Source organism: Clavelina lepadiformis, chromosome 6 (assembly GCF_947623445.1).
Source record: "Clavelina lepadiformis chromosome 6, kaClaLepa1.1, whole genome shotgun sequence".
In the NCBI taxonomy this organism is placed as follows: domain Eukaryota; kingdom Metazoa; phylum Chordata; class Ascidiacea; order Aplousobranchia; family Clavelinidae; genus Clavelina; species Clavelina lepadiformis.
Window position 1 is genome coordinate 7,189,065 of NC_135245.1, and position 14,891 is coordinate 7,203,955.

Sequence of the window (14,891 nt, forward strand, 5' to 3'; positions counted from 1 at the left end):
ATATAGCTTTGGACAATTGCTAAGTAATATGCCAGCATGTTGGTAAAGTTGAATGACACTCATTTACATCAATACAAGTTATCTAATTTTTTGAGTGATTGCTTCAGCATACCTTTTGAAATATTTCATGCTATTATTTGTTAACGAAGATTGGTTATATGCGCACAGTAAAAAGAAAGTAGAAAAATCCAGATCATAATAATACGTTTATACTTAGACAAATGGTTGATATACCATAAAATCCTAGGTTGAAACTTTTAGAAAATATTTTTTTTACTTAATTCAACAGATCATGCAGAAGTAGTGAGTTTTGTCAGAGCTGATAATAAACTGCTTGTTTACACAAAGGCACTCAGACCGATGCAAAAGATTGGAACAACATGCCACATATTACTATTAAAAGCCTAACACCTGCAAACTACATCAGCCGTTCAAAGGGTCAAGGATTACAAGTTTTTACCAATTTCGGATACGGCCCTAATAAATACTGTAACAAAAGATTCTAATTCAATGTGCAACTTTGTGATACTGGTTATTAACAGGACAATATGAAAGAGGATTCACTGTTAGTACGACAGTTTTGATGTTCATGAAAGCATTTCTTAGAAAGTTTTCGCCAAAATTACCTGGTAGCATATTATAAGTTATATGATCATAAAGTTGCACATACACACAGGCATATTGACTCAATATAATGCACTTCAATTCACAAAAACAATTTTCAATCTAAACAAAGGCCACAGTTCATTCCTCAAGCTATTTGTTAAAACAGACAATGGAGGTTCACAGATGAGCAGGTCGCTCATCATAAATAATCTAAAAACATCAGCTTCGAGGAGTTAAAGGTCAATCTTCTAACCAGTATGATTCATCATCTGAATCTGGGAAAAAAGAATATTCTCTATTCAGTTAAACGTTATATACAATAAAATTGAAAATGCTCATAATTATATCATGTACACCCTACTGAGCAGGAGTTTACAAGCTGCAAGTCCCCTGTCTGAAGGGACCCCCAGAGATTGAAACTTCCAGTTTATAAAATAAAATTCAACGGAAGCATTCTGGGGATTCTGCTTCCTTTAACATTTCTTGGATACGGATAACATCTTCAAATATTAAGCTACTTCCATCAAGATCTAAATTATGCCCATGATATCTTAATATGGTTCTTGTGTTCACTGTATGTGCTTCAAAATAAATGTTAACACTTTTAGCCAATGTCATGTCTCTTTGTATGAGTAGTACCTGATTCTGAGGTATCTTGTGGTCCCCAAATCCTAACAGTACCGTCATCGGAGACACTTGCAAGCATACTAGGTATAGCTTTATTCCACGATACACAGTTAACAGTTTTGCTGTGCCCTGATAAGGTATCTATTGGTTTATCACGTGAACGATGCCATATGTATACTTTGTTATCTAGAAATAAAACAATTGAACAACATTTAAAAATACAGTATCGCTAAAAAGATTTTGTAAGTCACAAATATCGATTGATTAACTACAATTTTTTGTGTCATCCATAAAATATGTTTATTAACTCTTGTAAAATTATTTATTCAAAAGAAGTTTATGCAGCAATGCACTGAGTGAAGATTTTTCATGTTAAAAACGGCTATGATACCATGTGCTCTAAGATTGCACTGGCACATTGCAAGACTGCAAAAAAGGAAAAAGAGGGGAGTAAGAGTACCTTCGCTTCCACTGGCAACATATTCCTCAGATGAACCACCAAAGCATGAAAAGATAGTGTAAAATCCCTGGACAACACCGTGAAATTTTCGAACTAAGATCTGGTCATCGATGTCCCATAAGTGTACTCCCTGAAAAAGCCTTTCAAGTGAGCGATGTATCATAAAAGATAAAATGACAAGTTTATGCATCTAAATTCTAACCTGAGTTGCAACATTGAGCAGGATAAAATGTCCATCAGAGGACAAGGAAAAGGACATGATTGGATGATCTTCTTTAATGCTGAAATGAATTAGAATCAACAATAAATTACAACCTCAAAACGTGCACGGTGGATATCACTACCAGCAGTGTATCTATATAATTATCTGTATATATTTAAATATATATTAAAAAAATTTGATCGATCACTTTCACCAACTCCAATGTTGGCGTACGGCGAGATGTAATTCTGTAATGCTTTGAGTTACTCTAGTCTAGCTTTCTGTAAAGTATGATGGAATTATATAAATATTGTACACTAACATATTGTAATCTGACATATCTTCAAAGTTATATCGTCGGACTCGTTGCTGTGTATCAGCTGCAATCACAGTTTTATTGTCTGGTAAACAGCCTAGGCTTTGAACTCGGACTCCTTCCCAGGATTCAATGACATTTCCATCAAGATCCTGCAAAGGAGATTTTTTTGTAAGCACAATACAACCAGACTTAGTAGACTAATGAAACCTAGTTTGTCAACTGCAGCCAACCACAGGTATACCACATACTTCAAAAATTATTTAATGAACATAGCATACAAAAGTAATTGAAGAGGATAAGATTAACTATCCATGAGACTTACACATTGATAAAATTGACCTTTGGTACCACCAGCAACATATTTTTTACCATCAGGCATCCAAGTGCCACAACTTAAACTATCATCTGATGAATGACTTAACTTTGAGCATAATTCACCAGTCTAAAAAGATAAACACAGCAACAGGTTATATCTCAAGATGATCAGCTTATAGCACAGGGGCGGGCAACATACGGCCCGCGGGCCGGACCCGGCCCTCGATGGGATTTTGAGCGGCCCGCAGACAGTTCAGCAGTTCAGTTTTGACTTTAGCAGATTATGAAGTACATTATTCGTTAATAAATTCATTAAATACTGTTTTTGGTCTCTATGCTTAAAACTTAAAGTTTACATTAAACACGATTTATTCCTTGTATAGGTGGATAAATACACGATTAATGTATCAATTCAGGAATACGGCCCGCCAAGTACTTTATTTTCTCATATCAGGCCCGCCAACCGAAAAAGTTGCCCGCCCCTGTTATAGCACATTACCTGTGTATGATACTAACAAAGCAAATCTAATTCAACATGGTTAATGAGGGTTATATGTTTGTTAATATTTTGTTCACATGTCTAGCAAATATTACGCCAAACTTGCTTTTGTGTGCTTTCAATTTATAAAGTTTTATAACAAATCAAATTAGGACAGAATGTCATGCTGCAATCATTCCAACTCCAATAACCAATGGATTTTAGTCATCAGCACGATTACCCGCGTAACCATTGGGTAGCTAACACCTGCCCAATAGTTTTGTCAATCTACTGTTGACATACAGTGTAGCACTTTAGCTAGTGTAAGTGAGAAATGCCCTGCTTATCATTCGTAAACAATTTTTTTTATGTTTGGCAAATGCTGTGCAATAACGAATTAACACTGACATGAACATCTGCCACCACGTTTGACAAAAATGATGCACAATATACAGCAGGTTGGCCATCCTGTATTGGAGAACTATGCCCTTAAATCATGAAATGTTGCATATACACTATGCATTGTTTCCCTAAAACAACAATGGGTCTGGCTCTTGGATATTAACAAGGCTATTTAAAAGTCTTTGGACTGATTTTCATGTAGAGCTTTAACTACTAGTACTACCAATTATAGATTCCAATACAACAACCTCCAGGTAAAACAATAACTGCGATAAAAGTTTTTTGTTACAGAAAAGAAAAGAGATCTCAGTTAAACGTAATAATTTAACAGCTGAAAACGAGCTTAAAAAGACCAAGAGTTTAGCTTGGGACTTTCCATCTTACAACCCATTTTATTTGAAGGCTTTCGTTATAGATGAGATCTATAATAGCTTGCTAGCGCTTATCTTTCGGTGTAACAAGGTAGCTTATTAGCTAATTTAACTACAAAGCATGTATACTTACTTGTGCATTCCACAACCAAAGTTCTGAAGCTTCTTCTGTACCACAAGCAATAATGTGGGTATCTGTGGGATTCCATGCAAGAAAACCTACACCGTAAGTGTGTCCAGTAAGGGAACGGGCATGGGTAACACGATGAGTAACCTGCAGAACACATTTGAGAGGAACCGTTGCATAATTGACATTTAAAAGTAGGTCAAATAAAAGACTATTTAAATTTTTTCATCCAATTGATTAAGTTATAAGAGCTGTTTGTATATAACCCACTTTTATATTACAGTATCCATAGAATAACAAGTTTTTAAGAATATAGTTCTCTCCATGAAAACACTTGGAGATTGCATTAAAAAAATTCGAATTGATTACACACTTTTTGGAGGGGTTACCACCATTACATGCGTTACCAATACACCATTGCAGAGTATTAACTCAGGGAATTGCAAAAAATAAGACATAGTGAATCTGGAAACTAGGCGACTCTCTTACTTCAGTGGTACTTTGTTCTGACCCTGCTTGTATTACTGTAACTCATTATTCCCTTGTACTTACTGGGTCAACGTTCCAAATAATCACATAGGAATCCTTTGAGCCAGTTGCCAGCATCTTGCCATTATGAGAAAAACAACAAAACCAGATCTCGTCAGTGTGTTCATTCAGAACTTGTTGTGTCACAGCAGGAAAGTTTCTTCTGAATAAACAATCATAACTTGGGTTTGACTAAATCGAAAAATATGCCCATCAGATTTCAAAGTAAGAACACACTTACCATATATGTGGGAAAACATTCAAACCATTTGCAATACAATATTGAGTTTGTCACATGCTTATTAATGAAAGACCCAGACCTTAAACACGTGTGATCAATGAGCAAGGATGAGGTGTCTAAATTTGGCAGCAACGAAGAATTATGAAAAAGACATTTGCTCTGTTGGTACTCTAATGCTTGTGTCAGAAGTGTTTTAAGTCGATTAGGACGCATCATTACTGAAATGGGTAGGAAACCTATACATCAAAGAATTAATTTACTGTAATTTATGGCTGTAGTTACAAAAATGCATAAAAACTTGAAAAAGTTTGGACGAAAGAAATAAAATAATAAAACAGTTCTGTTAAATGTATAGACCCAGATAAATGTATACACACTTGCCTTGTAATTTTTCAAGTAGTTTTGCTCTTGACTTCAGACCTTTTCCATCCCAATTAGCAGCCTTGCATAATTCATCTGACGTTGAAATCATCAAAAACCTAAGCCATTTTCAGTACAATGAACATTAAAATCTAGGAAAATATTTTGTTGCAAAAGATTAAGACAACATGATTTCATTGCCTAATAACTTTATTGGCATACGGTATTGAATCATTAAATATTCCATTTTATGTAAAAGCAAACCAAAACTCAATACAATGTGTGTGCGTACCCAGAAAGTTGATGCACTCGACTGACATATATTCTGAGGGGAGTAATTTGGTTTCGTAAGCAGTGTAAAGCATCAAGAAGTTTGCCATCATCAACAAGTTCTAAAAATTTTTGCTCCAGCACAAAAAATTTCATTTTCTGCAAACAATAAAATCATTTTCAAAATATGAATAATCCTTTTAATTTTTAGTTCAACATCAGAGATGGGTTAACTGTGTGTTGAATTTTGAGTATACCGAACTTAAATGCAAAAATCTGAATCATTTTAAGAAGGATATACAGTATAATAACCAATGATAACACATGTACGCTGAAGAATATACAAATAATCGAAACATACTTTTACACATGCCAAATCTAGGTTTTCCCTATACCTGTATGATACAAAAAAACATCAGAATATTCTCCTTTTATTCTTTTTCATTACCGCGAATGAATTTTAGCTTTTTTCTTAACAAATTAAAGTATAATCGTTTCTATATAGTGCTAATTACTTGAAGGTGGCGCTGATGTTTTAGCAAGGGTTTCATGTCAGGCAGTGCAGCTTCCACTTTGCTCCATGCGCCATCCATTATATTCTCTCGAAATTTTGTGGCTGCCGAATGTTCAAGACAGCAACCAGATTCCATCATAAGCATATCAGACGATTTCCTGTTGCAAGAGAATTCAACTGTTCAAAAAGTTGATTTTGGAAAGATAAGAATTGCAGCTAAAATCATATAACAAAACTTGCTAAACTTGTTTTTGTGTGAAATCACATTTACCAGCAAGCAATATATAATGGTACAGATAAAAACCTGTGACATGGTGTTCATTATATGTAAAACTAAATAGTTTTATAGCAGTTGTGTAATCCTAAAAAAAGTAACAGCGGGTTTCGTTGTCAATGTACTGTTTTCTAACAAGGTATTGCAGCCGAATATTTATGGCCATTGTCCAAATTGGTAAGTCTCTGCACAACTTTGCGATTACTGGTCAATTACAATCACTTTCAAGAGCCCTGATTAGTAACATCTTCTGCATACATTTTGTTTAAATAGGTGCAACCCAGCAGTTTGTGTAATGATAGATTTATTTGTGACCTGGCTCAGGATCACAAACATATAAACATATGCAAATGTTACAAAACTACGTTGCTATGCTCTAATACTAGGGTGGCAAACATATTTACTTTAAAAACACACATGTTTTCAAAATTTCAGAAATTGTCAACGTTTTTTACTATTTTTGTTTTTGATGCATAATTTATTTTTAAATTCATTAAATTCAGAAGCATACAATCGATCTCAAACAGCTTTCTTTAAAAAAACGCATAGTCCACACCTTGCAATGCTTCTACTAAAGACTAAAGTGTTATAAAACATGGGTGAACACAGTTCTCAAACTTAACGCTTGATGAGAATGTCCACTCCAGTGCACTGGTTTTTGAAAGCAGAAGGCAAATAAATGGTTTCCTGCTTGTGACGACAACAGCTTCCTTTGTCATTGGTAGTTTTGCTTATAATTTTCCCGGTAGAAAATAGCAAACTTATCTATTTTGCAATAGATTGCAAACCTTATTTATGTAATGATCATATATTTTACCTTGTTTTCATTATTTAATTAAATCAAAACCAAAACGCAGAATCATGATAAAACAAACCAGCAAGAAAAATGGATCGTGATCAACTTTCAAAGAAGTGGGAGAGGGTCCCACCGGTACACCACTGTATATGCCATGTCTGTTTTTTTTCACTGTTCACACTATTTAAAGAACTGCATTTGATCTGAGAAATCGACACGTAACCATAACACTTCTTCATACGTCATAAAAAATACAACTATTGTTTAGGTAAGTAAGGATCTAAATTGAAGTTCAATGTTTCATATCAAACTTACTGTCAACATCAATCTTTCAATATAAAGAAATTGCTCAGCTGGTGAATTAATTCTTTTATAAGCCAGGGTGAGCTTCGTCAGGGTAGATTACAATAAGAGAATAAGAAATATTTTTTGAAAACTACAAACATCTAAAATTACCTAGATACGAGCAATAACTAAGAAACAATGGGTCACTCACCCTCAAGAGTTTGCGAAACGTTGGTTTATAAAAGAACTAATTCATCAGCTGAGCACTTTTGTTATTGAAATTATGCCTGGTGGTAAACATAGTACCATTCTTTTAAGTTTCTGAGTTTCTGCATTTATAGGCTAAGCTTTTTTTTCAAACTTTAACCAGTTAGGCAAACGCATTCAATAACCACTGGTCAATACTAAATGAAATTCTTAAATGAATATATCAATATCTATACTTACTTCAGCCCAAGTGAAGACAGATGTTGACCAACAAGCCGTACCACTTCTTTATCACTTTCAGATAGATTTAGACTGCACTTTTTAAATTCCAGTTCTGGGTTACCATTGTTTGTCGTGACAATTGACTTTGAACTTGATGGGCCATCCTTCAGCGCAGTTGAAGCTGCTCTGTTCTCGGTGCATGCCCCATTAATAACTGCCGCATGTGACTGCATTCCGAGCCTTTGTCGCTTCAAAGGTGGAGGAGACAAGCCGCCCTGATCTGATCCAGATGAAGATGCCAGTATTTCAGGAGGAAGCTACTGGAGGGTTCTTCTCAAAGAAGATTGACTACCCCAGCTTTCACTTCAAACAACAAACCCTTTTCTTTCAGGGATACAGACTAGCAATGTGGTCGTCTGAAGGATTACAAGTTCAAACTCAAACCATGTTTGCAGCCATCTTCTTGCTTTTTGATAATACCAACACTTTATAGCACACAGTAGTAGCCCAGAAATTTGCCTAAGCTAAACAACTTGCAGTGTCACTATTGCCGTGGTTGCATGATTACAGTAATTTCCTGCAATGATATTTCACAACAAAACATGTCACCCAACATGGTGTAATAAATTTATGAAGACCCGTTCGATATGTAAACTATTACCAGCTATGATATGATATTCTCATTGAGGGGTACAATTTGCTTGCAATAGTGCCGGCACATAATTACAATTTTACATATAGGTTACATATGGTATAGAAAAATAAAGTTAAGCTTCAGAGTGCCAATTTATATCTTGTTTTTTTAATTTCACAAATATGATACTTAACTAAAACATCTTTATTGCTTGTCATAAGCATCATTAATGTTAACTTGTACATGCATGCCTTATTATATACCAATACATACATTTGCTGTGTCATAGTATATGCAACTTTATGTGACATTTAATAGTAAGGTGTTTTGTAAACATTTTACTGCTTTAAAAACAGCTTTAGTTATCGCAATATAGACACCATTTGTAGCTGGATGGACAGCATTATGTGGCTTTAAAGCAAACTGGGACTATATATGCAAAAACATTTCAAAAACATATGCAAAAAATCTTTCTAAAATTACATTAATCTGTTAAAGGTTGTGACATGAACAACTGAACATGTTTGATGTAGCTTACCTATATGAAAAACAAGTCAGAACTCTGAAGTACACCAAATTATGACAAGGAATAAATATGGAGACAATGACATATGTTATGAAATCCCAGTCATAGCATAAAAATGGGTATTCAGAGTATAAATGGTGTGGATGGAGGAAAGCCTTCGCGCCACTTAAACTCAGCGATGATTCCTCAGCCAAGTTGACTTATTTTTTTAAGAAAGTCGGTTCTAGCACTTGCTGTTTTTCAAGGGATTACTTCAATGTTTTAACAAGTATGTTTATCAAAAGTTCATTTTAATTAAACTTTATTGCCAATTAAAGCATTCATTGTTTTTTTTTTAATCTACAAATGTCTATTAAAATCGCAAAAAATGAGGTTACATATGTTTTGAACTCTGGAGTAACCTGCAGTGAGAACTTATTAGCAGCAAAAAAACATTGCAAATGCAGCCGGATCCGTGATTCAATAAATATCAGTATAGAGTACTGACAAAGTACCTACAGTACTAATTTTTTAAAACAGTAACGAATACTAGTACCGGTGGTACATTTCTTGCCAAGTACCAGTGTTACCGATGTTACCGATGGTATTTTAAAGTACAGACTGCCTACTTCTAATTACAACAGCATAGCGAAGCTTGGGTGACTTACTGCAAGCCTAACTCATTAGCCACTCTGCTGCTAATAAAAACAGTCACAAATAAAATATTTGTCATATAACTTCACAAAAATGAATGTCTTGTGCAATGAAATTCCAGTATTTTCAGTATAACCGTTTTGTTATTTCTAGGTAGAATATCAGTGACATCTACAGCCTTCAACTAGATACGACATATTCTTACAATTGTGCATTACATTAGATATAGGCTAGGTGTTATGATGGACATGTATACATTATATTTAATTGCTTAAAATCAAGGTACAGCTTCAATCCTCAACCTATGAGTATTGGTAAATAGTTTAAATGTTTATATACAATATACCACAATTGTTTAAATTTATAATTAAGCACAGTTACACAGATCTTGTGTTATAGTAGGCCCATCAAAGGTGACCTACAAGAAATTTTGACATATGATACCAAGAACAATGGCAAATAACAGTGCAGGGTAAATTTAAAAATGGAATGGAAATCGAAATATTTTATAAAAAGTATCAGTATTCAAAATGACCATGGTTTGAATTGATATATATATATACATATATATATAAACTCAAGTTCAATTAACTACTCCAAATGGAATTCCATAGACAATAACAATTAACTTTGTATAATGTACATATCATTCAGATTTGGATTATTGATTACAAACCAATTATTTTGGGCAGTTTTGATATAAACCAGTAAAAAATATCACCTATATTCACTATGCTTCCAAGGTCAGCATCTAAAATGCTTTTAATGCATCAAAACACTGGTAGTCAGCTTTTAAGGACCGAACCAATCTATTTCTCCAAAAGTGTCTAAAAATTTGTATTTCTACAAATATAGCAGAAAAGTAGTAGATAGTCTTTAAAAATGGCAGTCTCTAAAAATTTATTTTGTGGTCGCCAAAGTCAAAGCATAAAAAACTTAAGTATTGTAAGTATAGGTATGCAGTTACTCATAACAACCACAAATCGGCACACAGTTCATAATGGGTCAAACAAAATAGCTCAGAAAACAATAATTTAGGCAAAAGCAGAATAAGATAGCACCACGAGAATGAACTTCATGGCCCGCTAAGGTATGTATTTTTATAAGAATAGTGTTATTAAAATCAAAATTACACTGTGTGGACTTAGTGTAAGTATATGCAAGTTGACCAATTACTTCGTCTTGATTATTATCCAATACAAATTAAACAGCCAGTACTAAAAACCACACAAAGTGAGACAATATGGTATTAAACGTTATCTTTTTGCAACAACCTTTTACAGCATCAGATGTTTGTTAAAACTGTGAAATCTACCAAGATGCTTACAAGACACTTGAATGTATGCATATGGTGTTCACTGATACGTTTTATGCGTAAACTGTGGTGTCCTACATTGTGCTAAACTGTGTTGCTTACCACATCTGTCATCCATATACAGTACTGGTATGGATGTTGTTCGTCATGAAAACGGACTGCAAAATTCCAACAAAAATAAACATACATCATTTTTATGCATGGTAAATTATGAATCGCAATAATTCACTGGCAAAATGGCAGAGAATTGGCGTGAGCTTAGTATTAGGTTGTAGCAAGAGTAGAAAGAAGCCTAAACACAGTGTAAAAAGTACATGGACTTATTTTTGAAATAATATTGGCATTTTTAGACCTACTAAAGAAAGTCCTTGTATACATCAATGATTGCACAGTTGCTGGTGTCCTAGTAGCCAAGCTTTAGAATGATATTTGTTTGAAATTTAGGTGCGCATAAAGGTACATTGCTAGATAGGTATTTTTATTCTGAATTTGTTATTAAATGATTACATTATGTAGCAACCCAAAATGTCTAGATCGGTTCACCAAATTACAGCCCGCAAGGTTAATTTGTCCGGCCCGCCTCACTGAATCACAAATGAACTTTTTGTATTGTAGCTTATTGAACAAAGTGAGAATTTGTGCTGCGATCGTCAGTACTCATGATTATCTTGCCCTTTGTGAAAAAACTTTGGTGACGCCTGGTCTAGACAATGTATTTTGATTTCGTACTAATTTGAAGTAGGAGTTTCAGGACTCACCTGTGTGAAGATGCTAAGCATTTTCTAATGTGACTGAAGTATTTGGTGTTGTATACTTAGGTATCGAGCCAAATTCTAAGGCAGCCATGTCCAACCCGTAGATGGCATGTGGTCCTGTTGTTATGTATGCCCAGTAATGACAAATAAAATTTAATATGCAGCAAACAGTTGTCAAAAATACTACAACCAGTGCAAATAGACCGAAAAAAACTACCTTCAGCTAGAAAAATGTGAAATTTGGAGTCACTTGCCAAAAATAAAAAATTAAACAGAAATGGCAACCTCTCACAGTGTATAGGTGTTCGAGTAATATATATTGCTGAGCAGTGGAGACTTTGCGTTTGTAGTGCTTTTCGGAGTTATAACAGCAAGTGGGTCGCTGCAAAACTGTGCTTAAGCCTTGCACAATTTAAAATTGCATTAATTAATAGTGATAATTTTTTCAATTAAACTCAGTGTTAAACTTAATCAAGTTTAATAAATTATTCAATCTGCGGCCCTCACTTTTTGAGCATAATTTAATGTTAGTTTGCAATCCAATATTGCAATTTGGACTTAAAAATGAAAAAAACAAGGTAACAGACAATTGGAAAGTCATAGGAAAGTTTCTAAAGTAACTTCCGGAATGTCCAAACTGTGAAGCATTTGACAACATTTACAAAACAGTCCAAAATAAAATTTTGAGATTGCTTTAAAATGCTTGTTTAAGACACACTATGTTGCAGCGGTGATTAAAATTTAACAATCTTAAATTGAAAATCATTTCGAAAATGAACAGCCTTGAAAAAAATGTATATGGTATTATTCAATTACGCGTAATGGCTATTGTCCACGTGGGAAAGTTTGCTGTTTTTAGATGAGAAATCCCCTTGATAAAACAATAGCCGAGATTTGAAAGTTTGCTAAGAACACCAAGGATTAAAATTAATTGTTCGTTTAATGGCTGTTGTTTCATGTTGTCGTGTGGGGGAGTTTTCACCCAAAAACAACGAACTTTCCCATCTGGACAATAGCCATTACACACTTACTTAAGTTTAATCCTGTTCGCACTCAGCAAACTTTTCAAGCTGAATCAAGTTGGGTTCGCCAAGAAAACCAGTTCAATTTGGCAACAACACTTCGAAACTGGTCATACTGGAAAATACAGAAGTTTTCAACGAGAACTTGTGTGTGAAAAGATGCAAATTTTGATATGATGGCAGGCACCGAAGCTTTGTTTAGGTCTATTGCAGAAGTTCACAACCAAATGCCATCATAATTTGGGAATTGGGGTTCTACTATAATAATGCATGACGTGGTTGTGCACTTCTGCACTAGACCCCTTTGTTAATTTATTATATACATTTGGTTTATTCTTCATGCGCACTTTGTTATTTTTTACAAATTGACGTTCAAGCAACCAGGTTTTCTTTGTTTGTTCGTTATAAATCCGTGTGAAGACCAAAAAATTCAGCGCTTGCGGGAGCCACACTTTTCATTTTGGGAAACTGGCAACCCTGCTTAGCAGTCTGGGAAACAGTTATCAAAACAAGAATACAAAACAACAATGAAAATACATTTTTGTAGGACATCAGGCAACAATGTTAAAGTGAGGTTGAGTTATTAGACCAGGGCCCGCCTGGTCTAAACCCCAGATCACTAATCTGAGATTAGCCTTACTAGCAGACTAGGCACGTTGCCAAGTTTGTTAAATGGCTAAAATATTTAAACCTAAACGTAACTCGAAAATTAGCGTTATTGTCATTCCGATAATTACAAGTTACCGAGCATTCCAACTTGCTCGTGCTCCTGTTGCACAAAATCAATCCACGTTCACCAAATATTTAAACGACCCAAGCTGAGCTCATATCCCGTCGTGCAGTGTAGATTAGCACAGTGTTATTCCATTTCACGCACTGGTGGTTTATTTAGTTCGTTTAATTTATTCTAACGTTTTTTTCCTCTTCTCCTGATGAAATCAGCTGATCGTTACGTCATAGTAGCAAAAAACTACATCAAGACAAAGAAAAAAGCATTGTTTGTTTTGTTTATGATTTCTAGTAAAAATTATTATGATGGTATAATATTTGTACAAGTCAATACGCAATTAAACTCTTTAATTAGGCGTTTGCTTCATGTAATATAACTGTTTGAAGAGGTTAGTCAAAACTCCCTAAGCCGAATTAAGTACAATATTTCACACTGAGAAAATTACCGATACCTCAATGTTTAAATTTTTTTTGAGAAAAATCTCACTCTCGAAAATATTTGCATGATATGCAATACCATATTTGGCTACGCTACATTATCGTTGTATTGTACTTGAGTACTAAAAAGTGGGTCCACACAGATAGTTTTGCCAGCACAATTTACATTTATTCAACTTTGTCAATTTGCATTCTCAATATACTTAGATAAAAATAAAATTCGTTTACGCGAAGTCACAGTATGACTTTCTCCTTAAATTGTGGGATAGATTAAGTACGAAACCAATTAAGTATAAAAATTAACAAGTAGGCTACGCGAACAAGGCCTCGAATCAAAAAATAGATGTCAGCAAGTAGGCCTATAACCTGTAGGAAAAAAGTTTTCAATGATAAGTTAAGCAATTATCGCCCAAAAAGTATCACAAATTTCTCCAATTATTGTGACATCAACATCTGAAATCAACATGTTTGATGGCTTGGGTTTGAATAAAAATGCCTGAAGAGCAAAATTTTGAGTTTTTACGTCTCAATAACCTTTTAAAACATTTAAAAATGAAATATACTTCTATATTTACATCGGCTGTCAATTTATGGCCTTCAATTGTGAAACTCTGTAGGCCTGTCCAACGATTTTGAAGCGCCGTAAAACCCGCCTAAAGTATACTTTTGAGTGTTGTAACCGATAATTCGTTGCAAACAACAAAATGAGATGAAAGAAAAGAACTGAATTAGACGTAAAAACGCTGATAGCCCCAAAAACTGATTTGGGTTGTGAAGGATGGTCCATAGTCCAATTGTCCATTTCACCTTGTCTTTAAGTGAAGCGATTGAAGCCTACCGTCCGCCCATTATATCAAACCACCATCATTGTGTTTTCAAGTTGTGGCCGACCAATATTACGTTGATTACCGTTTAGCAGTCGCCATTGACCAGTCTATAATCACAACAACGATATAAAGAATTCTTTATATCGTTGATTAGGCTCTGTGATATTTAACCCATGGACAAAGTAATTTATTTTTTATTTGATCTTATACTTGCTTATAATAAAAATATTGAGTTAATTTATTAATGCTGATTTTTGTTCACTTTTTCTAAAGAAAATTTCTCAACACCTTTTACCTTCTATTTCTGGTTTCTAAGGATATGGATTTTACCAAAATTTATTTTATTTTGACATCGTTTCAAACTGTAGTTTCGTAGCAACAACAAAGGCCAAACTGAATTTACGGTTG

General features: G+C 34.3%; 1 protein-coding gene across 1 annotated transcript; it reads right to left on the minus strand.

Annotated features, from left to right (window-relative positions):
• Nucleotides 1-113: 113 nt before the first annotated feature.
• On the minus strand, nt 114-8,210 carry LOC143462195 (WD repeat-containing protein 26-like). Its single transcript, XM_076960258.1, has 13 exons — nt 7,623-8,210; nt 5,822-5,978; nt 5,329-5,465; nt 5,058-5,155; nt 4,756-4,912; nt 4,460-4,598; nt 3,914-4,054; nt 2,537-2,656; nt 2,218-2,363; nt 1,896-1,974; nt 1,694-1,823; nt 1,246-1,419; nt 114-881 (listed from the first exon to the last, which is right to left on the minus strand). The coding sequence occupies exons 1-13, from the start codon at nt 7,835-7,837 to the stop codon at nt 847-849; spliced, it is 1,728 nt and encodes a 575-aa protein (XP_076816373.1). The 5' UTR covers nt 7,838-8,210; the 3' UTR covers nt 114-846.
• Between the last annotated feature and the right edge of the window lie 6,681 nt (nt 8,211-14,891).